This window comes from Carcharodon carcharias, chromosome 19, assembly GCF_017639515.1.
Source record: "Carcharodon carcharias isolate sCarCar2 chromosome 19, sCarCar2.pri, whole genome shotgun sequence".
NCBI classification, from domain to species: domain Eukaryota; kingdom Metazoa; phylum Chordata; class Chondrichthyes; order Lamniformes; family Lamnidae; genus Carcharodon; species Carcharodon carcharias.
Window position 1 is genome coordinate 37985384 of NC_054485.1, and position 25108 is coordinate 38010491.

The 25108-nt window shown below is 41.2% G+C and overlaps 1 protein-coding gene across 1 annotated transcript in view; it reads left to right on the plus strand.

Moving 5' to 3' along the window:
• Positions 1-1410: 1410 nt before the first annotated feature.
• The window catches only part of sf3a3 (splicing factor 3a, subunit 3), a 40777-nt gene continuing 17079 nt past the window's right edge, over positions 1411-25108 (plus strand). The window contains exons 1-11 of the mRNA XM_041213530.1: positions 1411-1587; positions 3167-3214; positions 5146-5198; positions 5772-5877; positions 6715-6787; positions 7575-7666; positions 9152-9234; positions 15377-15515; positions 20309-20377; positions 22281-22348; positions 22919-23023. Coding sequence (XP_041069464.1) covers positions 1492-1587; positions 3167-3214; positions 5146-5198; positions 5772-5877; positions 6715-6787; positions 7575-7666; positions 9152-9234; positions 15377-15515; positions 20309-20377; positions 22281-22348; positions 22919-23023 — 932 coding nt within the window. The 5' untranslated portion in view covers positions 1411-1491. The remainder of the gene's footprint in view (positions 1588-3166; positions 3215-5145; positions 5199-5771; positions 5878-6714; positions 6788-7574; positions 7667-9151; positions 9235-15376; positions 15516-20308; positions 20378-22280; positions 22349-22918; positions 23024-25108) is intronic.

Below are 25108 nucleotides of genomic sequence, written 5' to 3' on the forward strand. Positions count from 1 at the left end.
TCATTTCCCACCTATTTCCATTATTTTTAAATCTTGTATGCCCTGCTAGTCTTTCCACCCCACCCCCACTAGAGCTCTACCTTGAGTGCCCTACCATCCATTCTTAATTAGCACATTTGTTTAGATAATATCACCACCTTCAACACCTTTGTTTTTTTGTCTGTGACATCTTTTGATTATCTGCTCTATCACTGCTTGCTTGTCCCTACAACCACACCACCACCCCCACTTCTCTCCCCCTCCCCACCCCACCCCCCACCTTAAACCAGTTTATATTTTACCCCTCTCCTAATATTCACTCAGTTCTGTTGAAGGGTCATGAGGACTCGACTCTTTTCTTCTCCGCCGATGCTGCCAGACCTGCTGAGTTTTTCCAGGTAATTCTGTTTTTGTTTTGGAAATATATTGCCATTCCTTCACTGTCGCTGGTCAAAATGCTGGAACTCCCACCCTAACACCTCATTGACTGCAGCGGTTCAAGAAGAAATCTCACCACCAGCTTTTCAAGGGTAATTAGGGGTGGGCAATAAATGCTGGCCCAGACAGTGATGCCCACATACTGTAAATGAATTAAAAATGTATATAATTATGTGTTATGAATAAAAAGTTAGTGTTCAACCATACAACCCTCAGAATCTTTTTGTAAGGCCTACTGAACAAGATATACAGGAGGATGATTAAGGCTCTGATTAAAAAATTTAAAAAAAAAACCTGCAGGGCCCAGCTGCCAGAAACCCAGGGGAAAAATCAAAGAGGCATCATTTTCTTTGAACACTTGTTCGCTTAGAAAACATATTGAAGTTTGTGTAAAATAGACTGTTTGACTGGGTGAAATGGTTCGGCTGGAGATGGATCCAGTGAGTTAATTCCAGTCGGATAAACGCAAAATACTGCGGGTGCTGGAAATCCGAAACAAAAACAAAAATAGCTGGAAAAAACTCAACAGGTCTGACAGCATCTGCGGAGAGGAACACAGTTAACGTTTCGAGTCTGTATGACTCTTCATCAGAACTGAGGAGAAATAGAAATGCGGTGAAATATAAGCTGGTTGAGGGGGGTGTGACAGATAGAGCTGGATAGAGGGCCAGTGATAGGTGGAGGTAGAGGAGAGATTGCCAAAGATGTCATAGACAAAAGGACAAAGGGGTGTTGACAGTGGTCAACATTCCAGTCGGATATGGGTTCCCATAGCAATATCTATTATTTGCAGATGAAGTGGAACTTGTGGAAATGGTGAGGTGTTTTTCTTAACTGAGCCAACCAGAGATAAAGCACCTTCCACGGAGATGAAGAGTTTTATTCAGAGGCACCCACCCCTCCCCCCAACGCCTGGGAGGGCGGAATCTTTCTTCAGCGATCACTGAGCGGCGGAGGGAGAACGGGGTCACCCTGTACTCCGGAAGGCAGCGAACGTCACGTCCGGCGGGCTGTCCAATCCGGGAGCGGGTCCGTCAGCTCGGGAGAGTCCGTGTGTGTGTGTGTGTCGCCGCCATGGAGACCATCCTGGAGCAACAGCGCCGATACCATGAGGAGAAGGAGCGGCTGATGGATGTGATGGTGAAGGAGATGATGGTGAAGAAATCCACGGTGAGGAGAGCGGGGGCCGGGGCCGGGGGCCGGGTCCCGGGGCCGGGGCCGGGTGAGTGGGTGATTCCCACCCCGGGCGGTGCTGCTCCGGTTTTAGTGAGGGAGGGTTGGGGGGTGGGGAGGAATCGTTGATGACCGCTGAGTGCCAGCCGCTCCATATCCGTTCACTTTCCCATCAGTAAGCCCGGAGAAGGCGTCTCTCGCCCTTCCTGAGTTGTTCATCTGCCCTGGAAATCAATCAACATGATCAATTTTACACATGCTCCAAGGCGCATTGCCTGAGGAATCCCCATGAGTTTACAGGAGGTCTAACCCGATGGAGCTGCAGGAGGCTTTTCCACTTCTCTACATTCGTAGAAACGCAAAGAATAAAAACTCTGCACGTTCTGGAAACCTGAAGCAAAAACAGAAAGTGCTGGAAAAACACTTCAGTTTGGAGGAAACACATAATGTCATCTTTTAGGTGGCAAGTTTCATAAGAACAGTTCTGACAATAGTTCCACACCTGAAATGTTAACCCGTCTGAAATAAAAACGGAAAATGCTGGAAAAACTCAGCAGGTCTGGCAGCATCTGTGGAGAGAGAAACAGAGTTAATGCTTCGAGTCTGAAGGACTCTTCTTCAGAGCATATGTTTTTATTTTATGTTAACTTGTTCTTTGCAAAATATAGACTGATCTGGAGAGCATTGCCTCTGTTTTCTGATTTCCCTTCTCCTTTGCGCATTCCAATGCTCAGTGTAAATTGAGGACAGTTCTTGAAGCTGCCAATGTGATTGGACCCTTCAAACCCAAAGTGAGCTCTAGAGTGAATCACTTCAGATTCAGTTGAAGTGCAAGTGCATCCTGAGCCACTCTTGCTGTTCAGTGTCACTCCTGAATTCTTGTTCATGTTGCTGACTGTCACTGTTTCCATGTTGACTTAATTGAGTATCGCAGTAATTTAAAAAAAATATGTTTTCAAGCTTTCCATTAGAAATTATGCATCTGAGCTGGGGTTTTTAGATTGCATGGCAGAGATTAATTGTACTTTGTTCATCCTTATGGTCTTCAAATTAATTGGAGCCATCTAACTTTGAGGTTGAACTACTTTAGCTCCAGAGTAGGAAATCGCTTTCACTTGCACTTTCAGAATATAATGCATTCTGGAGTATGTTGACCTGCCATCACTTGATTAGTGGTAATAATAGCATGGACTTGTTACGTTTCTGGGAGGAAATCAGTTTGTTTTGATAAGATTTATATGCCTATCATAGTTATTTTACCTTTGTGTCCTGAAGTGAATTTTTAGCAGTTGCTCAGGTTGATTTAGAAGCAATTAAAATATAGACAGGGCTCCTGTTCACACCGGTATAGTCTAGGCTATGGATTATGCTGCCTCTGTTTGATGTTGTCAGATGGTGAGCATTTTTGGAGGTGTGGGGGAACAAACATCTCAGTTTTTTTACATTTTCTTGTGAAGGGAGAAGTGCTTGCTGTTGTGTCAGGCTCTGTAGGTATGAAAAGTGGTGAAGCTCTGCTGATGAAAAGCAATTTCAGCCACTATTTTAAAAATCATTAACTCTTTAATTTATTTTCCAGCTTCGAGACCAAATCAACTCTGATCATCGTGCTAGAGCAGTGCTTGATGTAAGTAAGATGGTTGTGACCTGGTCTTCATATCTGTCCATCATTTTAGGACCACTGTTAAATTACATTTGCTTTCAGTAAGATCGATTGTATAGATCAGGTATGTGTAGATTTGTTATGGCTCTGAATTGCGACCAGTTTCATTTGTTCCCTATTAAACATACAAAATTTCATTCTAAATAATCAACCATTTCATAATTTAAGTAGCCATTGTATTAGGCTGTATACTTGATGATAATTGACCCATTTTCTTTTTTCCTCAAAGCGGGTGAGTTTCCATGGACATTGACAATGCTGCTGTTTGCAAATATGGAAAGCCTGTTCAATTGGGATTGAACTTGTTTTCAAATGTTTGCCTGCCAGATTTATTAAGTAATCTGGTTTTGAGACACCTCTACGTTCCTTCTGGGCCCAGCTCTTGCTAATACCTTCGTCGGTTTCCATAAGAAACACATCCTCAATGGAATGATCCTTAACTTTCTACCCCTTGCACATTTCTGATACGTGGATGTTTGAATCTGCAGCTTGGTGTAAGAATTTCCATTTATACCTTAATGGGCTGCATCCTGTGCTCAAATTGTCCTTTGAAATGGGGCTGTCAGACGAGCTCCCTTTCCTCTATGTGCTAGTTGAGAAATCTGCCAATGGGTTCTCTGCTACTATCTACTGCAAGCCTGCGTTGGAGTTCCTACAGCTCCACACGCTATAAGATTGGCCTTATCAGCAACCTCGTAAATAGGGCCTGAGCACTTGGTTACTGTTCAAGCTTGATGCCAAAATAAGGCACATCAAAGCTATCCTGCGGGATAATGGCTTCTCCAATCAGATCATTGCTCTATATCACGCAAACTTGTGAATGGACCTAAGACTGCCACTTTCAGTCCTGAAATGTGCCCAGTCTACCTTCAATTACCGTGGAAAGGTAAAATATCTCAAAATTTGAGCAACAAGTGAAGTTAGTTATTTCATGCTCCAACTATGCAGTCGCAACACAAGTGGTATTTCAGTGCCAGTGTGATGCAGGTGTGTAGGTCATACATCCCAATGACTGGTAGATTGTATCAAACAGCATGAACAGCCAAAGTACTGATCATACTCAACCAGCCCATGCTTGCAAAACTCAAAACCTAGCATTCAACATTAGATGTGATTCTGCTATTGGACAACACTTACTAAACAATCACACACAGGGCCCTGTCCTTTTCAACCAGAAAGGACATGTCCACACATTGGGCCTTTTTCAGCTGAGCAGATGCTTGGGGGCAGTTATTCACTGGTTCATTCCCCATGGAAATGACTTGACCAATCAGAGTCGACTTGCTTGGTTTTTATTTAAACAAAGGCTTGGCCGTTAACTGTTCTTTGCTACATTCTCCATAGTGATGCCTCTGCCAATCAGAGCCCACTTGCCAATCAATCAGCACCCTCTTCTCATGCATTATAAATTATTGTTCTCTTTGAAATCTGACATTCTTGCGATTCAGTCCTGATGAGTACAAGTCAAAAAGCTTTGACAGTATGTGTCTCTTTTTCGGCATTACTCAAGTTCTGTACCACCAAGTAACTATAATGATCTTTATTTAAAAGGGGATTTTATGGCAGGGGTGAATTATTCTCTTTATTTCTTGTAAGCAATCAGTCTTCAATTGCAGCACATTCTGGTGTGATTGAGGATGCTTTAGTTTTGAGTGTGTTGCTGGAGCGTTAATTCTACAATGATTGCTGCAGGTGGGCTGGAATTAAGAGCAATTTTAAAAATGTTTTTTCATGTTATTTATCTGTAAGAACTTAGTCAATTGAAATGAGTGTGAGCATTGTTTTACATTTTGAAGCTTGGAAATGGTTTCTTTCCAAATGTTGATTACTGCCTCCTGTTCACCAGTACCAATTTTAAATTATTAAGTTTTGAGATATCTTAATTTATTTTCCAGAGATACATGGAAGTGGCTGGAAATTTAAGAGACTTGTATGAAGACAAGGACAGGTATGTATTATTACTGGTATAATAACTTCAGATTATTTTGTACTTGGTGACAAATGCTGTACAACTTGAGCATTTTTGAGTTAATTAATGTTTAATGAAACATGTAAAAAGTGATATTGCACTTCAGCTGCATAAATGGTAGGGTATTGGAACAATTACACAGGTATGGTGGATTCTCTCTGGTGAGGTTGGCGCTGCATTGACAACTAACTCATCTTCTGCCCTGCTTGGGTGTTCTTGGTGTTGCACTAATATTAAAAATGTATTCCTTTTCCAGGAATGCTGTCTTGGATTTTAACCAGCATTAGTGCCTCTGCCTGTAGTAAAGTAATTCAAAATTACAGCTTTCGAAGTCCTGTTCAAAAACAAATAAATGATGATGTTTTCTTCAAATTTAATCAGTATTTGAAATATATCCTGTAGCTGTCCTTTGACTGCAAGTGTGTCCTGTTTGAGGTCTATAGAAAACATATTCAGTGCCCTAAAGGTTGATTTATTGCTATTATTTGTTTTGTCTGTTAGATTGTGCATTATGCACTCCTTCACATTGTTATGGTTTTGTTATGTTGACAGCATGAGGAAGGATGAGTTGAATGCCATTTCAGGACCAAATGAATTTGGAGAATTCTACAACCGGCTGAAGATGATCAAAGAATTCCACAGAAAACACCCAAATGAGGTTTGTTCCCTCATAGACCCTGAGCTCAATTCAGAATAATCTTGACATTTTTATAAAACACCTTTCCACAATTAGCATCATAATGGAATATAATTCTTTCCACTAAATGATTTAAATAGAGTAAAGTGCTTGCATTTGAATAATAGGCACACACAGTCATACAGCATGATAAAATGTAAAAAAAAATTGCTGAGTTTTTCATGAACTGATCATGGAGATCTTTTGCCGCAAGTTAAATAAACTGTATTGTCAATGCTCTCTGTGAGCAGATTCTACAGCAAGTGGGGATAACTTATTTGCCATCATTTATTTGATTTCATTGAGAAAGATCTCCTAACTAGTTTGCAATACTCATGGAAGCAGTAATGTGAAATCTCCAAACCCTGTATTCCAGTGTCGAAGTAATATTCATTGGCATTCAGTTATTGCACTGGTTTGGTCCTGTTAGAAAGAGAAGTTTAACCGTCCTTCGTGTAAGTCGATCCATGTCATGTATCAAGGTATTTAGGTCTGATGTAAATAAAGTGCTTTGCACAATGGGAAATAGTGGGGTAGTTAATATATCCTTATAACTTTACGACTACCCTTGTAACCTGCATGTCTCTCAATTTACTGTTCGCTATCACTATTTATTGAGTTATATTTATTAGATTTCTATATATTATATCTATTCACTGTTTATTGATCAACTTGTAACCTGTACGTTTGATATGGTGTGAAATAAATAGAATAAAAATGTTTCAGTTAAGGTGAACATCTGTCATCTAGATTTTTTTTTAAATTCAAATGAAACTATTTTGAGATTGTCGTTCACCTTTGTCCTTTTCCTCCTTTTAGATAAGTATTCCAATGTCGGTGGAGTTTGAAGAGCTGATGAAGACCAGGGATAATCCAAGCGAGGAGGCACAGAGTAAGTCTGCACAGTTTCTTTTAAGGTTTCTGCTTTTTTATATGCAACACTGAATTATTATCAATAGGTAACCTTAATTCAGCATCGGATCACACATGAAAATAATTTGTCAGTACGTTATAATTAATCGCTTGTTTTATTGGTTCAACTGCATTAAACATATACCTACTATACCAATGACCATGAAATACAAAATTCTGTTAAAACTAAGTGTTACATTTTTCCATTTATCTAAGTGGGGAGATTTTCTTCCAATCTTTATAACCTGCTTATGGTTCTTGTAAACTATGGGAACTATATTTAACATTTATTACTATAACAGCCACACAGATATGTACGCAGTTATGTACGACTTCCATGCATATTTGAATGCACTTAACACACTCATTTTACAAATGGCCGATCATTTCTACATGGCACACCTAGTCTTAGCCCATTAATGTGCAAAATATTTATTAAATTTAGGTGTGTTGGTTAATTATAACCAGCATGAATGTTACATGGTTCACTTCTGAGTTATGTGAAAGCCCCTAACTGCTGCTGTCAATAGCATGATGAATGCTTTTAGCATTGAGATATTGTTTTATTCCCTTCACGTGCAGTATTTATACAACTTAATATTTCTCTCTGCAACATATCAGTCTATTTCGCCTCTTGACAATGTTCCATAATTGCTTTTGTGAATCTCCCTAATGTCATTGTTAGTACAGTTTTCTCTCTATAGACTTACTCTGGCTTGTGATTGAAATATATGTGAATAAAAATTAATTACATTTGCTCTTTAAAGATCTAGTGGAGTTCACAGATGAGGAAGGATATGGACGATATCTTGACCTTCATGACTGTTATCTCAAGTACATCAACCTGAAAGGTTCAGAGGTAAAAACATAAGAAATAGGAGTAGAAGTTGGCCATTTGGCCCCTCAAGCCTGCCCTGCCATTCAATAAGATCATGGCTGATCTGTTTCAACTCCTTTCATGCCAGCTCCTCATAGCCCTTAACTCCGCAATATTTCAAAAATCTATCTATCTCCTCTTTAAATATTTAGAGATCTAGCCTCCCTAACTCTCTGGGGTAGAGAATTCCAGACATTCACTACCCTCTGAGAGAAGAAGTTCCTTTGCATCTTGGTTTTAAATGAGTGCCCCCTTATTCTGTAACTACATCCCCTAGTTCGAGATTTCCCCCCACTAGTGGAAACATCTTCTCAACATCTACTGTGTCAAGCCCCCTCGGGGGCTTGTACGTTTCAATAAGATCACCCTTTATTCTTCTAAACTCGAATGAATAAAGGCCTAACCTCTTTAACTGTTCTTGATAAGTCAACCCCTTCATCCAGGAATCATTAAAGCATTAATTTTCTTCTTAGCGTTTTACTTGTCGAATCATTAAAAATAATTGTGTGTTAACTAGAGGCTGTGTGGTGTGACTTGGCTTTTGAACCAGCCACAGGTTGATTGGTTCTGTGAATTTGTTAATGACTACTCTGAAATAGCACAGTGGGTTTATTCTGTGGGGATTTACCATCATGCAGGAGTACTATTTATCCTGTACACCGTTTGTCATTGTTAATTTGGTTCACGTGAATCTTCAAGAAACTAATTAATTGTTAACTGTTAGAGGCTATAGTAAAATTATTTCACAGGTTAAAATGCCAGTATTATTGACTGCTTAATTGATTGTGTTCTAGGAGGTATTAGTGCCAATTTCAGAAATATTCTAATGTACACTAGAGCATTCAGTTGATAAATATGCAGCATAACAGCGTTAATATAACTGTTGAGGTGCGTCTGTCTACCGGTTTGGATAATGTTCCCTCTGGTGGCAGGTGGTTGTATTTCCTTACCTGGGTTTTTTTTTGTTCAGCAATGAAGCATTACTGATTCTGACTGTAGTGGTGCTTGTCTGAAGTATTATAGTGAATTCATATTAACATTAATGTCTCTAGGAGCCCTTCTCAGCTGCTAGTATGGTTATAACTCATACGTCCTGTTATATCTGCAAAGATGAATTTCTGTGGAATCAAAGTAGTTGGATTGTCTAAATAATTAAATGTTATTACAATCTGCATTGTTGTTATGAAGATTTCAGGAAAAGATAATGGCAAGCATATGGAAATATTCCTGTATCTGGGCTGTAGGTATCTTTTGCTTGAATTTCAATAAAGCACAGGTGGTGGTGGTAAGAATTTGGGAGAAATGTGTCCTGGGATACAACTGGCACTTCATGTCTAACTAACATTGGTCCAAAAGCCAGTATTTGCACCATGAAAATAAGCATAAAACATTCTAGATGTCTGTTATCTGAATGTAATAGATTGTAAAGCTCCAGAGGATTTCATAACACATGTTTTCATTTTCCAGAAATCTGATTATATTACCTACTTGATTACATTTGATCAACTTTTTGATATTCCGAAAGAGAGAAAAAATGCAGAATATAAGCGGTAAGTGGAATTACTTTTTGCACGCACATTGGCTCCTCACGGTTTAGACTGCGGATGCTTTTTCGGTTAGCAGCTGCTGCACTGTACAAAAGCTATTTTTCAGCAATCAGCTTTTAAATAAGCTGGATATTGATGGCTAATTAGGGTGGTGAAGATTTTTAAGTACTTGTGTGTTAGAATTATCATGTGTTTAATTTTACATACAGGATTCTATCCTGGCCTCGCAGACAGATGCAATTAACAACAGTACTGTTGTTTGCCACTCAAGTTAGTGCAGGTGGAAACACCCTGTAACTGAGATTATATTGAACAAGTTACCTAATGGGAAGAAAGAAAAATTTTTTATCATACACAACTACTTAATCCTACCTATTCATGCATTAAGATGCCCTTTCAAGAATTTCAATATTACTTTTAATTTCATCTGTTTTATCCTGCGTTTGGGTTAACCATATACAGTCTGTGCTTTTTTTAAAATTTGCCTCACTTTTGAAACTGATTGGGCAGAAAGACAAGAGGCTGAATTGCCCCCCCACCCCCATCGGGGTTGGGGGTGGGGGGGATGCAGTTGATGGACGGACGCACCCCTGATCGGAGGCTAGGCGCCAAATAAGGCCCGCCCAGCTTGACGCTCACAGGAAAGTGCTATGCACTGCCTGTGCAGCCAGGGGGAAATGCCTAAAATCGAAAGAGCACACTCATTTCCCTGAGGCTAACTTTCATTTACCCTCTCTTGACTGTGCTTCAGTCCCTAGTTCTGGTTACTTTTCCAATACTTCCAAGATAATTGGCTGGTTACTTTCTTTTGCAATAAGACAGTGTGAGGCCAAGTGTATACTCCCCCAGTACCTTCAAATGAGGCAATCTTCTATTCCTCTCAAAATTCAAACTGAGATCAAGCCTCACCCGCCTTCCACATGGTCAAAGATGAAGTTAATATTTGTGCTGCTTACAGTGCAGATCTGCCTAACTGTCATTATAACTTCTCTCAGTGAGCTGCACATCACATGAGGCCCAAACTGCAACTAAAAACCTCTCCCAGCAAACACCCAGATAAATTGAAACCAGAGAACCTTGTTATCTCCATGACAATGCAGCCTGCTCTGGGCTATCCTCAAACTGGCCTTTAAGTTAATTATCCCTTATAATTTCTCCAGCTAAGTAAACCTACCTGTTGTTTTATAGCTCTATCTCTTTTATCCTGACTCAATTAAACAAACATAGGTAATCTTCTGAACTGCCATTTCTTTAGGTGTTCTGGCAATCACTAAAGCCTGGCATTTTAATTACCTTACCTGTACAACAATAATCTTCCCAGAACTAAACATTACCTCTAAAGCATTAACATGAACCATGAACTAGACATCTACAACACCATGTATCAAAAAGATATTCACTGACTATGGAGCACTCTGAGACAAGCTGATGATGTGAAAGGTCTGTTACAAGTGCAAGTTCCTCCTTCATTTCTTTCTATGCCCCTGATTTTTTTTCATTGGGAATTTGGCCCAAAGTTAGTTACAATTGAATACATGTTCTTATTTTCCAAGAACAGTTGGAGCTTGACTGAGGTTTTCTTAAGTTCTAAGTTGGAAATTTTCTGTAGAGTATATCTATATAAGTGATAAACTAGTACTGGTTATGTAACCATGTGAGAAGCACAAGCCTCTGGGATATCTCCATTATGTTCACTCTTTGTAATCCATTTCTGTCTCATCCATGGCTCAGTTCGTAGCACTCTTGCCTCTAGCTCAGAAGATCATGCATTCCACTCTGGAAGTTGTGAACAAAAATCTAGTTGATGCTGCAGTGCCAGACTGAAGGGGTGCCCACTTTCAGCTGGGGCTTTAAACCAAGGCCCATCCATGCTCTCAGGTGGAAGTAAAAGATCCCATGACTCTATTTTGAAGAAGAGCAGGGGAGTTATCCTCAGTGTCCTGACTAATATTTATCACTCAATCATCATCACAAATACAGATTATCTGGCCATTATAGAAACTAGGAGCAGGAGTAGGCCATTCGGCCCTTCGAGCCTGCTCTGCCATTCATTTATGACCATGGCTGATCATCAAATTCAATAGCCTGCAACCGCTTTCTCCCCATACCCTTTGATCCCTTTCGCCCCAAGAGCTATATCGAACTCCTTCTTGAAAGCATACAATGTTTTGGTCTCAACTACTTTCTGTGGTAACGAATTCCACAGGCTCACCATTCTCTGGGTGAAGAAATTTCTCCTCGTCTCAGTCCTAAATGATCTATCCCATATCCTCAGATTGTAACCCCTGGTTCTGGACTCCCCCACCATCGGGAACATCCTTCCTGCATCCACCCTGTCTAGTGCTGTTAGAATTTTATAGGTTTCTATGAGATCCCCCCCTCATTCTTCTGAACTCCAGTGAATATAATCCTAATCAACTCAATCTCTCCTCATATGTCAGTCCCGCCATCCCAGGATTCAGTCGGGTAAACCTTTGCTGCACTCCCTCTATAGCACTCCCTCTATATCCTTCCTCAGATCTGGAGACCAAAACTGCACACAATATTCCAGGTGCGGTCTCACCAAGGCCCTGTACAATTGCAGCAAGACATCCCTGTTCCTGTACTCGAATCTTCTGGCTTCTTTTTGCCTTCTTTACCGCCAGCTGCACCTGCATGCTTACCTTCAGCGACTGGTGTACGAGGACACCCAGGTCTCGTTGCACATTCCCCTCTCTCAATTTATAGCCATGCAGATAATTTGCCTTCCTGTTTTTGCTACCAAAGTGGATAACCTCACGTTTATCCATATTATACTGCATCTGCCATGCATTTGCCCACTCAGCTTGTCCAAATCACACTGAAGCATCTCTGCATCCTCCTCACAGCTCACCCTCCCACCCAGCTTTGTGTCATCTGCAATTTTGGAGATATTACACTTAGTTCCCTCATCTAAATCATTAATATATATTGTGAGTAGCTGGGGTCCCAGCACCGATCCTTGCGGTACCCCACTAGTCACTGCTTGCCATTCGGAAAAAGACCCATTTATTCCTACTCTTTGCTTCCTGTCTGCCAACCAGTTTTCTATCCATCTCAATACACTACCCCCCATCCCATGCGCTTTAATTTTACACGCCAATCTCTTACGTGGAACTTTGTCGAAAGCCTTCTGAAAGTCCAAATAAACTACATCCACTGGCTCCCCCTCATCAACTCTACTAGTTACATCCTCAAAAAATTCCAGTAGATTTGTCAAGCATGATTTCACTTTGATAAATCCATGCTGACTCTGTCCGATTCTGCCACTGTTTTCCATGTGCTCAGCTATTAAATCTTTTATAATGGACTCTAGAATTTTCCCCACTACCGACGTCAGGCTGACTGGTCTATAATTCCCTGTTTCCTCTCTGCCTCCCTTTTTATATAGTGGGGTTACATTAGCTACCCTCCAATCTGTAGGAACTGTTCCAGAGCCTATAGAATCTAGGAAGATGACCACCAATGCATCCACTATTTCTAGGACCACTTCTTTAAGTACTCTGGGATGTAGATTATCAGGCCCCAGGGATTTATCAGCCATCATTTTCCCCAACATCATTTCCCTACTAGTACTGATTTCTTTCAGTTCCTCCCTCTCACTAAACCCTGTGTTCCGCAACATTTCTGGCATGTTATTAGTGTTCTCCTTTGTGAAGACAGAACCAAAGTATGTTTAGTTGGTCAGTCATTTTTTTGTTCCCCATTATAAATTCCCCTGTTTCTGACTGTAAGGGACCTACATTTGTCTTCACCAATCTTTTTCTCTTCACATACCTATAGAAACTTTTACATTCAGTTTTTATGTTCCCTGTAAGCTTACTCTCATACTCTATTTTCCCCTTCTTACTCAATCCCCTAGTCCTCGTTTGCTGAATTCTAAACGGCTCCCAATCCTCAGGTCTGTTGTTTTTTTTTTGGCCAATTTGTATGCCTCTTCCTTGCATCTAATACTATCTCTAATTTCCCTTGTAAGCCATGGTTTGGCCACCTTTCCTGTTTTACTTTTGCACCAGACAGGAATAAACAATTGTTGCATTCCCTATTGCTGTTTATGGGAGCTTGCTGTGCACAAATTGTTTGCTACATTTCCTACATTACGCCAGTGACTACACTTCAGAAGTACTTCGTTAGTTGTAAAGTGTTTTGGGGTGTCCTGATGTCATGAAAGGTGATAAAAAGATCAACACACAGAACTTTTACAATTACATAGGAAAGAAAAGGATGGTTAAGAGTAATGTGTGACTCTTGAAAATTGAGAAAATGATTAAAAAAAATAAGGAAATGGCGAATATGTTGAATGAAACTGAATAGTTAGGTGCCACAGCAATCAGTGCTGGGGCCTCAACTAGTGACAATCTTTATTAATTTGGACGAAGGGAACATGTGTATTGTAGCTAAATTTGCTGATGATACAAAGGTGGGTAGGAAAGCAAGGTATGAAGAGTACACAGTTTGCAAAGGGATGTAGATAAGTGATTGGGCAAAAATTTGGCAGATGGTGTATAATGTGAGTAAATGTGAAGTCATCCTCTTGGAAAAGCAGAATGTTGTTTAAATAAAGAGAATACAGAATGCTGCAGTACAGAGGGATCTAAGCGTCCTTGTACATGAAAGAGGAAAAAATTAGCATGCAGGTACAACAAATAATTATGAAGACAAGTGGATTGTTGCCCTTTATTGCAAGGGGAATGGAGTATAAAAGCAGCAAAGTCTTACTAAATGTGTACAGGTTGTTGCTGAAACCGTGTCGAGTGCTGCTTACAGTTTTGGTCTCCTTTATTTAAAGGGGGCTGTACTTGTTTTGCAGGCACTTCAGAGACGCTTAATTCGGTTGATTCCTGAGAAGAAAAGGTTGTTTTATGAGGAAAGCTTGAGCAAGTCGGGCCTGTACACATTGGTGTTTAGAAAAATTAAACCAAGATTCTGAGGGGGCTTGAAAGGGTAGATGCTGAGGGGACATTTGCCCTCACGAGAGCATAGCTTGAGAATAAGGGGGTCACTCATTTTAAGACTGACATGAGAGGTTTCTTCTCTCGGGGCCATAATAGAGAGTTGTGGAGGCTGAGACATTGAATATATTTGATCCATAGGGAAAACAATGCTTATGAGGAACAGGCAGGAAAGTAGAGTTGAAGCCAAGAATAGATCTGCCATGATCTTATTAAATGGTGGAGTAGGCTTGAGGGGCTATAAAGCTTACTGCTTCTATTTCTTTTCATATAAATGTAGCTCGCTCTTTCTTTGAAACATTTTGAAAGGTGAACTGTAAATCATTTACTTGGCAATAGTGCTGAACTTGGAATGATTCTGATTTCTCTGGTAACTAATTCATCTAACTTTACACTGAAATTTTACCTCTTGAATATGAACTAAAAGCAACTTGCACCTTTATATCAGTGCAAATTTTCTGCATACGATGCAATTTCACAACCACCAAATGATATTGCAGAAAATTAGGGAAGTTGATGGATTATGTGCATGATTATGAAGCGTGCAAATGTCCATAAATTAGGAATATTTCTGAAAAGTTTTAATATCCTTATGGGTGGGTTAAAGCAAAATATGTTGTGTATTAAGGAGGAACTGACTTCAAAGGTCAAACCCGATGGGCCACAACTTGTCTCTCTTTAATTCAATTCCATTCAGGGGAGGTGGTGGCTTCGTGGTATTGTCACTGGATTAGAGACCCAGGGTAATGCTCTGGGTATCTGGGTTTGAATCCCACCACAGCAGATGGTAGAATTAAAAGTCTGATGATGAATGAAAACCCATCTGGTTCACTAATGTCCTTTAGGGAAGGAAACCTGTCATCCTTACCTGGTCTGGCCTACATGTGACTCCAGACCAACAGCAATGTGGGTGACTCTTAAATGCCTGCTGAACAGGGCAATTAAAGATGGGCAACAAATGCTGGTCTAGTTAGCGGTACCCACATCCCATCAATGATTTTTAAAAATTAAGCTCTTTGAGTTGAGTGAGCAATATTTTTTTTGGTCCCTACATGCTTTGTTTTGCTTTAACTGGGTCAAATATCAATCACTATCCTCTTCACTGTTTAACATGACATTATTGTTCTTGAAAGGCCATAACCAACAAGAGTAAAATCGGCTTTTAATTCCTCTAGGTATCTGGAAATGTTGTTGGATTACCTCCAAGATTATACAGACCGAGTGAAGCCTTTACTAGATCAAAATGAACTCTTTGGAAAAATACAAATTGACTTTGAGAAAAAATGGGAAAATGGCACCTTTCCTGGCTGGCCAGTATGTAATATTTTAATCATTCTAGTATAATATTATGTTGGATAAATATGTGTTATGGGCAGAATTTGTGTTCTCTTACTGTCCGTGTGTTCTATATGTGAGGTGTGTGTATTTTCTCGCCATCAGAGTGGTTGTCCCAATTTAAATAATCCCGGCAGCAAGCCTTTTTGTGAGTTTTAGAACAAAGAACGAAGAAAAGTACATCACAGGACAGGCCCTTCGACCCTCCAAGCCTGTGCCGATCATATTACCTGTCAAACTAAAACATTTTGCACTTCCCATCCTATTCATGTATTTGTCAAGCTGCCTCTTAAACACCACTGTTGTACCTGCTTCCACCACCTCCTCTGGCAGCGAATTCCAGACACTCACTACCCTCGGCGTAAAAAAAACTTGCCCTGCACACCTCTACAGGGCAAGTTTTTTAAGGTAAAGAAGGTTATTTGTTATCCCACGCTTGCCCCAGAGGTTTAAAAATAAATATTTCACTCACTCTCCTCACATACACTATCACAAAGATTAGATGGAAAAAAATGATTACAGTGTATAATTGTCTCAGTCTCTCTTTTGTGGCAGGCCTGTGGTTTCTTAGATGAGTTGATGCTTTTAGTTGAAGTGAAGGTCTTGTAACCAGAAGTTCCTCAGTAAACTGCAAGGCTTCTTGTGGTTGGATTTCCAGGAGATATTTTCTCAGGTGAATTTGAACTTGGAACAGTTTGGGGAGGGTCCTTCTCCCAATTTCAAGATATTGCTGTTTATTACCTTGGCTGCAGCTGGTTTAAAGGCTCCCTGAAGATGTGTCTACCTCTATAGAAATGATTCTTGCTTGCTGTTTTAAATGCAGGCAACAATCATGGCTGACTCACCCAGTTGACCTGTTCCAAGTCCAAAGTCCTTTTTTAAATAGGGTGTGTGGCCAGGTCAATAAAGGTCCTGTGTTTGTCATTTGAAATTTACCCAGTCTGGGTTTGGATGAGGAACCATAATACAAGCCTTTCACATTTGTTTAACAAGTTGAATTTCAATGTGCCTTTTGTGAACCAGGAAGATGGAATGCTTTAGTCCTTTTGTTGACATTCCATCCTTAAAGGAATATGTGGATTTCCCGGATGGCTGTGAGTGTCCATCTCTAATTAGGTATTTACTTGAGCCTCAGGACTGCCTGGAGATAATACTGCCAAAAGTAGCATAATTGGCAGTGGCTTTTTTAACAGTCTGTATTGTTTGCAAGTTCATAATATATTGGAACATGACATGTCAGACTTGTGTTTGTCGAAATGAACAAAGCTAACTTTGTGGGCTCCTCGACAACTAAAACCCATTGTATTCAGTGCCATTTTCACTTCGCATGGGCTCACTTCTATTACCCAAAGTTAACAAAGTGATTGAAATATTCCTAGACAGCTGAAATAACTTGTTGAACATTGGAAAAGCTGGTAGAAAATCATCACTCTACTGCTCACCACTTGCAATATAAGTGTTAGCTTAACCAAGATAAGACCATGAGACCATTAGATGTAGGAGCAGAAGTAGGCCATTCAGCCCATCGAGTCTGCTCCGCCATTCAATGAGATCATGGCTGATCTGATAATCCTTAACTCCATTTTCCTGCCTTTTCCCCATAACCCTTGTTTCGCTTACTGATTAAAAATCTGCCTATCTCAGCCTTCAATATACTCAACGACCCTGACTCTACAGCCCTTTGCAGTAGAGAATTGCACAGATTGACTACCCTCTGAGAGAAGAAATTCCTCCTCATCTCTGTTTTAAATGGGCACCCCCTTACTCTGAGATTATGCCCTCTGGTCCTAGACTCCCCCACAACTTCTCAGCATCTACCCTGTCAAGCTCCCTAAGAATCTTATTTTTCAATTAGGTCGCCTCTCATTCTTCTAAACTCAAATGAGTACAGGCCAAACCTACTCAACCTGTCCTCATAAGAAAATCCCTCCATCCCTGGGATCAACCTAGTGAACCTTCTCTGGACTGCCTCTAATCCCAGTATATCTCTCCTTAGATAAGGGGACCAAAACTATGTGGTCTAACTAGTTACTTTGTGTAGTTTTAGCAAGACTTCCCTATTTTTATACTCCATTCCCTTTGAAATAAAGGCCAACATTCCATTTGCCTTACATATTACCTGCTGAACTTGTATGCTAGCTGTTTGGGATTCATGCACAAGGACCCCCAAATTCCTCTCTGCTGCTTCTTTCTACAGTCTTTCTCCATTTAATTAATATTCAGCTCCTCTATTCTTCCTGCCAAAGCGCATAATATCACGCTTTCCCACATTATATTCCATCTGCCACCTTTTTGCCCACTCACTTAATCTGTCTATTTCCCTCTGTAGACTCTTTGTGTCATCCTCACCACGTACCTTCCCACCTATGTTTGTGTCATCTGCAAACTTGGCCATAGTACATTCATTTCCCTCATCCAAGTCATTAATATATATTGTAATTAATTGTGGCCACAGTACTGATCCCTGTGGCACTCCACTAGTTACAGGTTGCCATCCTGAAAATGCCTCCCGTATCCCAACCCTCTGTCTTTTATTAGTTAGCCAATTCTCTACCCATGCTAATTTATTGCCCCCAACACCACGGGCTCTTATTAAGTAGCCTTATGTGTGGTACCTTATCAAACTTCTTTTGGAAATCCAAATATATTACATCTACTGGTTCCCATTTATCTATCCTACTTGTTACCTCCTCAAAGAATTGTAATAAATTTGATGGCAGTGTACAAGAGTACATTTGTACAAGTGTACATTTATTTCTCCTGCATTCTATGTAATACGTATTGTTAATTTTTTGCCTCTGTCAAGGCCCAGATATTCCTTTTAAGGTGAATTGGGGCTCAAGATAAGAAAATGGTAGTTTCAATAAAATAGATATAAGAAAGAGCAGTTCTAGGAATATTATAGAATTGCTAGAAATAATAATTTTAGAACTAATGTTGATGCTGTAATTTTTTAACAATAAAGCTCTCACGCTACAGCCAACCACTCTACACTGACTGCTGGGTCTTTAAATGGCAGCTATTGTGGCAATAACAATCAGAAGGCATCTCTAGCCCCTGGCATCAAGTGTTGCTATGGAGCAAATGTTGGAAAATATGTCAGATGAAGTATTCAGATGTAACCATATCATTTCAGTAGGTCCTTGCTATGTTCACTTAAGCAGGAAACTGGATAGGGACAAAGTTGAGGTTGCCCTGTCCCATAGTTAATCCTCACAAGCCCCAAGAAACTGGCAGAGGGAAAGTGAAAAATCCTGGCTTCATGTGTCATGACTGTTATTTCCCCCAGTAGTCATTTTGTGGCCTAAGAGTGAGGTTGATAATTCAAACAGAAGCTGGGGCAATTTGGGGCAGTTGGTCCGTGGAGCAGTAGGTCCATTGAGCAGGATTGAAATCCCCCACATTGTTTCCCGCAGGATTCTTGCAGCCAACAGGCAGACTACTACTTACCTACTAAAATCTGGATTGCAAAAAATAAATGAACAATGAAACCAAAGTCGCTGAAAAGGTTTGATGCCGTTATGTAACTGAAATTGAGATTGTATTCATTATTGGTGTGAAGTGTCTTCTAAAAGTAGATTCGGTTGTTGCTGTCCCATATACTGGACTTGTTGGTTCGAACTCATCACTTGACATGGCTTTATGTCATCGCTCCTAGAAATTTTGAAATGGGCACATCTAATAATTGCTTATGAATTGTGTCTGCCCACTTCCAATTTTCCCCTCCTCACTCCATCTTGAAGGGTGATGCTGATTTAAAAACAGGTAAAAACTGATTAGCTAGCCGTTGTCACCCCCCACTCTGTTTCATCCACTCGCCCCCTGCCCAAACAAGATTATTTAGTTTTGTTGTAGTCACTTTGACAAACGGACCGCAGGAGTCTCGGGTACAGGTCACAATCGTTTATTCGAGCAATTGCAAAGGGAGAACCATCTCAATGCAGCTTGAGATAACACTCTGCTAAATTACAAGTGTTCAACATATTTATACATTATTGGTCACGTACAAGAACAGTTTCCAGATTCCGACCTCGTCAACATATAGGTTTACATTAAACAGACATCTCTGGTAACAGGTACATGTATCGTATGTCCCTATTTTTCACCCAGGCAGAGACCTTCCCTCCTATCTAAGCTGGGACCATCTGTTCTTTCCCTATCTGTTGAAGAGCACACTTAATCTTAGTTGTTATTGCCAATGCTCAGACTGCAGTCCAAGGCCTTTCTGTTGTTTGCAGGCCCTAAGTTTGTGTAAGGTTCGCCTGGTAACCTTTAACTGTTGCTTTTTTTTTGAGTTTATTAGGTTTGCACTTTTTTTCTTTTGAGATTCTAGTAAAATTGTGTGTTTGACCTAGAAGCAAACTGCCCGTGAATACAATAACCATTTATTAGACAGCAGACAGTGTATGATGAAATAGTGGTCTTGTTAAGGGGAAGAGGAGGAGGAGGGGGTTAGAAGTTCACGCTGACCTGAATGATTTGCGTGTCAGGAACCTGGAATTTGGTCACGAAACAGCTTGAACATTTTCACACAGCTGATTGCTGGACCATGATGCGGATAAAAACATTTTCTAACCTAAATATGATTCTATGACCTGATTTGTATCAAATTTATCTGCTATGAAGGGATCACTTAATTGTGAGAAGCCCAAATTTGATTATTTGGGCCAAGTCATCGAGAAGTGTAATACTACACAAAGGGTTTATGATAATCTTTATATGTTTATCATTTATCATGACTGAGTGAATATAATTGCGGTTTCTCTTGACAGAAAGAGACAAGCAGTGCCCTGACTCACGCTGGAGCTCATTTAGACTTGTCAGCTTTCTCATCCTGGGAAGTAGGTTCTCCTTTTAATTAATTGTGGCTTCAATTCTGTCTGGTTTGTTTTGAAGCTTATGGTAATCATTGTTCAAATTGCTTTGGCCTGGAGTTCCCAGAAAGTCCTATGTTCTATGTCTTCAAATGCATTTTTATGCTATTACATCATGTGAGAAAGATTTTTTTTTAAACATGGCTGTGTTTAATGTGCATAAATGATACTTTGATGCTCTTAAACTTTTTTCATAACACTAATAGGAAATGAAAGGAACATAAAAGATATTGATGGTATGTTTTCCAAGGTTTCCTGAAGTCTCGATTGTTTATGGAGATTTCTACTTGCTTTATGCAGGTTTTTAAATATTTTTGGTTCAAATTGCCAATGGCAAATTCAGTGTAGAAACTGGAGTAAATTTTCATGGGATTCAGTTGAAGGAAATTCTAGCCCATTGAGTCATTGAAGGAATGAGACTAAATAAATACTATACTATTCATTTTGTCAATATGTTAAAGTCACAATTGACATCCTATGCAGCTGTGGTAAACATCCCTCCTTGTCATTCTCAACCCATGTGTAGCCCTTGACAGAACATCAAATTATAATGGCAATAGTTCAGCAGTGTTTGAATGGAGGGGAGGCAAGGATGTAGAAGAGCACCTGCCATTTATAAAACACTAAGTTTGGGAGAGAACATTTTAATTTCTGTCTTTTGTGTTCCACTCCAACTTTTCTCATTTTTCTAGTTCTTTACTAATGGCAAAAAAATTGAGTTAGTTTATAGTATACACCCACAGATCTCCAGTATCTTGTTCAAGTGGCTAATTTTCGTGTGAGGCTATGTAGTGGATATCAACTAGCTTCCCACCTCCAAGCCTGATCATCATCTCACCCAGTATACTCATGCACATGTATCCAGCAAAGATAACAGGGTAACAATTAAGGGTAGGAATGCAGACTGTATGGGCTGGATTTTTCGTGGGGCTGACGGGGGTCTTGCCTACCAGTCTGAGAACGGACGGGAGTCAGTTCCATGGGGAGATCCGAGGAAATAAAGTACCCTTCAGATACTTCCGTGGCCATTGTCAGGCTTCCCCCACGATGGAGGTTCCTGGTGACAGAAGTCCGACTTGCCAGTTATTGGTCACTGCCAATGCCAGCTGCAGCAGTGGCTGCTGGTGGCACTGCACCCCAGCAGAGGCCCAGGAAAGTCATGGGAGCCCAGACCAAAGATGAGTGAGGGTGGGGTGGGGGGTCACTGTGAGTGCAGGGAGGGGTCAGAGGCAAAGGCAGTGGGGTGGCTTTCAGTAGCCCCTCCCCTTCCCGATGCCAGATCCCTCAGTTGGACACAGAGTTCCTGATACTGGGGGACACCCCGCACCCCCGAGACCACTGGCAGGGCTTTCTGGGTGGCCTTTCAAGGGCATGGGAAAGCCTTGCAGCTCCTGTTAAATCCCTTGAAACATCATTAAATGGCAGTGGGCTCAGGGATAATGGGTGTCATCTATGAGCCTGATTAACAGCCAGCAGCTGGGAATATTGCGTCAGTCCCTGATACCCCTCCATTCAATCGGGGGAGGTTATCCTACCGCTGAGAGACTGATGTGGGACTTCTCATGATTAAGTGGGCCTGGCTGCTACAGTTCCCATTGCAACAGGCTACATTAAATCCAGCCCTGTGTTTTTTAAAGTGGTTGGTGCACTGGCTGTGACTGGGCTCACTGATATTGGTTGATGCACTATATGATTATGTCCCTTTTGTTTTGATACGATTGCAAAAGCAGTTTATGATGGTCCTAGTTGGGATTGCTAGACTGTGCCTGCTAGACAGTTCTCTGTTCACTTATGACTGCATGGGGCATTTATAAATTTAAAAATACTGCGGCAGACTCTCTTCATAAACTGGTTATTTTTGAACCAACAGGAATTGGCTTCCTTGGGATTGGACAGACTAAAATCTGCTTTGATGGCTTTGGGTCTGAAATGTGGTGGGTAAGTGCATAGCTTAAGTCAACGGTTTACAGGAAGAAATGCTATGGAGTAGAAATTCATCTCGGCCGGTGGTACAAAAAGAGCAGTATTGGATCAGCCACCCACTGTTCATAGCGCCTGATTTTCTGTTCCATTGCATTCGATATTTTGTGCTACTCCTCAAGACAAATATCTTGGCCACAACCAAACTTAAAAAGTAAACAAGCTTAATTTTGGAATTTGGGAGGCTTTGTCTGCATATTTTAAAGGAGCAAGTTTTAAAATAAATGTATGAAAGGAAATATAACCTGGAAGTTGTTTTGTAAATTTGCTGTTTAATTGTGTAAGTTTTTGAAATCACTACAAAATGATTTCATTTTCTGACTATTAAAGTAGGATAATGTGGCAAGTTCGACATATGAGAGCAGATTTGATGTACTGCATTTAATGTCTGTAAGGTTGTAATATTCATGTCCTACAATTACTGGGCTGCTGACCTTAAATACAAATTAAAGGCCATGAATATTCATTGTTATTATGCTTTCCATTAGTAGTCCAAAACATGTTAAAAACACTTTTTTCTTTCTTCAGAACCTTAGAAGAGAGAGCCCAGAGGTTATTCAGCACTAAGGGGAAATCTTTGGAGGCACTGGACCCTTCACTATTTGCAAAATCTAAATCCAAAGGCACTAAGAAGTTAGTAAATTATAAAAATGTATATTTGTGTTGTTAGTTAAGCACATAAAGTCCAATTCTAGCAGGAGACTCGTGCTGCCAGCATCATTGCTGTATTGGTTCAGCAGAACTCCTAATAAAATTCTTATCTCTGTGTCTCTCCCTCTGTGTCTCTGCCCCCTCTGTCTCTTCCCCCATACCCCCTTTGCCCACCCTCCGTCCTCCCCCCTTGCCCCACTTTCTGTCCCTCCTCTGCCCGCCCTCTTGAACACTGGGCAGAATTTAGCCCTCGATGGGCGGATGGGCCCCACCGGCTCGGCGGCAAGCGGGCAGCCAAACTCCGCCACTGAAGCAGGCCACACCGCCATTTTGAGTGGGCAGGCCAATTAAGGCCCACCCAGCGGCCTGCCCGATGGGAAGCGGGGGTGGGGGAGGGATTCCCCAATTGCATGCATATGAAAGAGCGCACTGCTCCCTGAGACCAAGTGCTGTCTCAGGGAGATTAGTGACAGTGCTTCAAAGTGTCAAAATAGTAAAATAAAAAAAAATTAACATGTTCCCCCTCATGTGACAACGTCACACAGGATGGGACATATTAATAAATCTCATACAAAGTTTATTTAAGATTTTTGAAACAGACGTGAAACCTCATCCCGCCAGTGGATGAGGTTTCATGTTTTATCAGAAACCTGCTGGAGCTCCTGGCCTGCCCACCAGCCTTAAGGTTGGACGGGCAGGGCATTTAATTACCTTAATTATCCTGTCAATGGTCAGTGTGTGAGCGGCCCAGTGAAGGAGTGGAGCTTTGAGGCTTTGGCTCGAGAGGCTTCGGCAAGCAGAGGCTGAGGACGAGCTTGCTCCCAGTGAGGTAAGGCCGGGTAAGTTCCTTTAATTAAATTAGGAGTAGGTAATGGAGGCAGCAGTTAGGGCAGTCAAGTGCTCCGAATGTGGGAAGTCTGGGACAGCACAATTGTCCCTGATGACTACACCTGCAAAAGATGCATCCAGCTACAGCTCCTGACAAACCGAGTTAGGGAACTGGAGTTGGAGCTGGATGAACTTTGGATCATACAGGAGACAGAGGCGGTAATAGACAGGAGTTTCAGGGAGACAGTCACCCCTAAAAGTCAGGAGGCAGGTAGCTGGGTGACTGCAGGAGAGGGAAGGGGAATAGACAGAAAGAGCAGAGCACCCCTGTGGCCGTTCCCATCAACAATAGGTATACCGTTTTGGATACTGTTGGTGGGGATGACCTACCAGGGACAAGTTGTAGTGGTCGCGTTTCTGGCACCGAGACTGGACCCTCAGCTCAGAAAGGAAGGAGGGAAAAGAGGAGAGCAGTAGTGATGGACGATTCGATAGTTAGGGGGACAGATAAGAGGCTCTGTGGGAGAGATCAAGAATCCCGGATGGTCTGTTGCCTCCCTGGTGCCAGGGTCCGCGATATCTCGGATCGAGTTGTCAGTATTCTCAGGAGGGAGGGTGAGCAGCCAGATGTCGTGGTCCATGTAGGGACCAATGACATGGATAGGAAAGAGGAGGAGGTCCTGCAAAGAGAGTTTAGGCAGTTAGGTGCAAAGTTGAAAGACAGGACCTCCAGGGTTGCGATCTCAGGAATGCTACCCAAGCCACGTGCTAGTGAGGCTAGAAATAGGAAGATAAATACGTGGCTAAGGAGATGGTGCAGGAGGGAGGCTTCATGTTTCTGGACAATTGGGCTCTGTTCCAGGGAAGGTGGGACCTGTTCTGACATGACAGTTTGCATCTGAACTGGAGGGGGACTAACATTCTTGCAGGTAGGTTTGCTAGTGCTGCTCCAGGGGGTTTAAACTAGAGGGGAACCAGAGTGTTAGAGCAGATAGTGAGGTGGAGGAGGATAAAGGTCAAGGGAGGAATGCATGTATAGACAGAAATCAAAGGTTTGTACATGATAGAAATGTTCTCAGGTGCATCTATTTCAATGCAAGGAATATTGTCGGAAAGGCAGATGAGCTTAGGGCATGGATTGGCATGTGGGATTACGACATTATTGCTATTAGTGAGACTTGGTTGCAGGAGGGGCAGGACTGGCAGCTTAATGTTCCGGGGTTCCGTTGTTTCAGACGT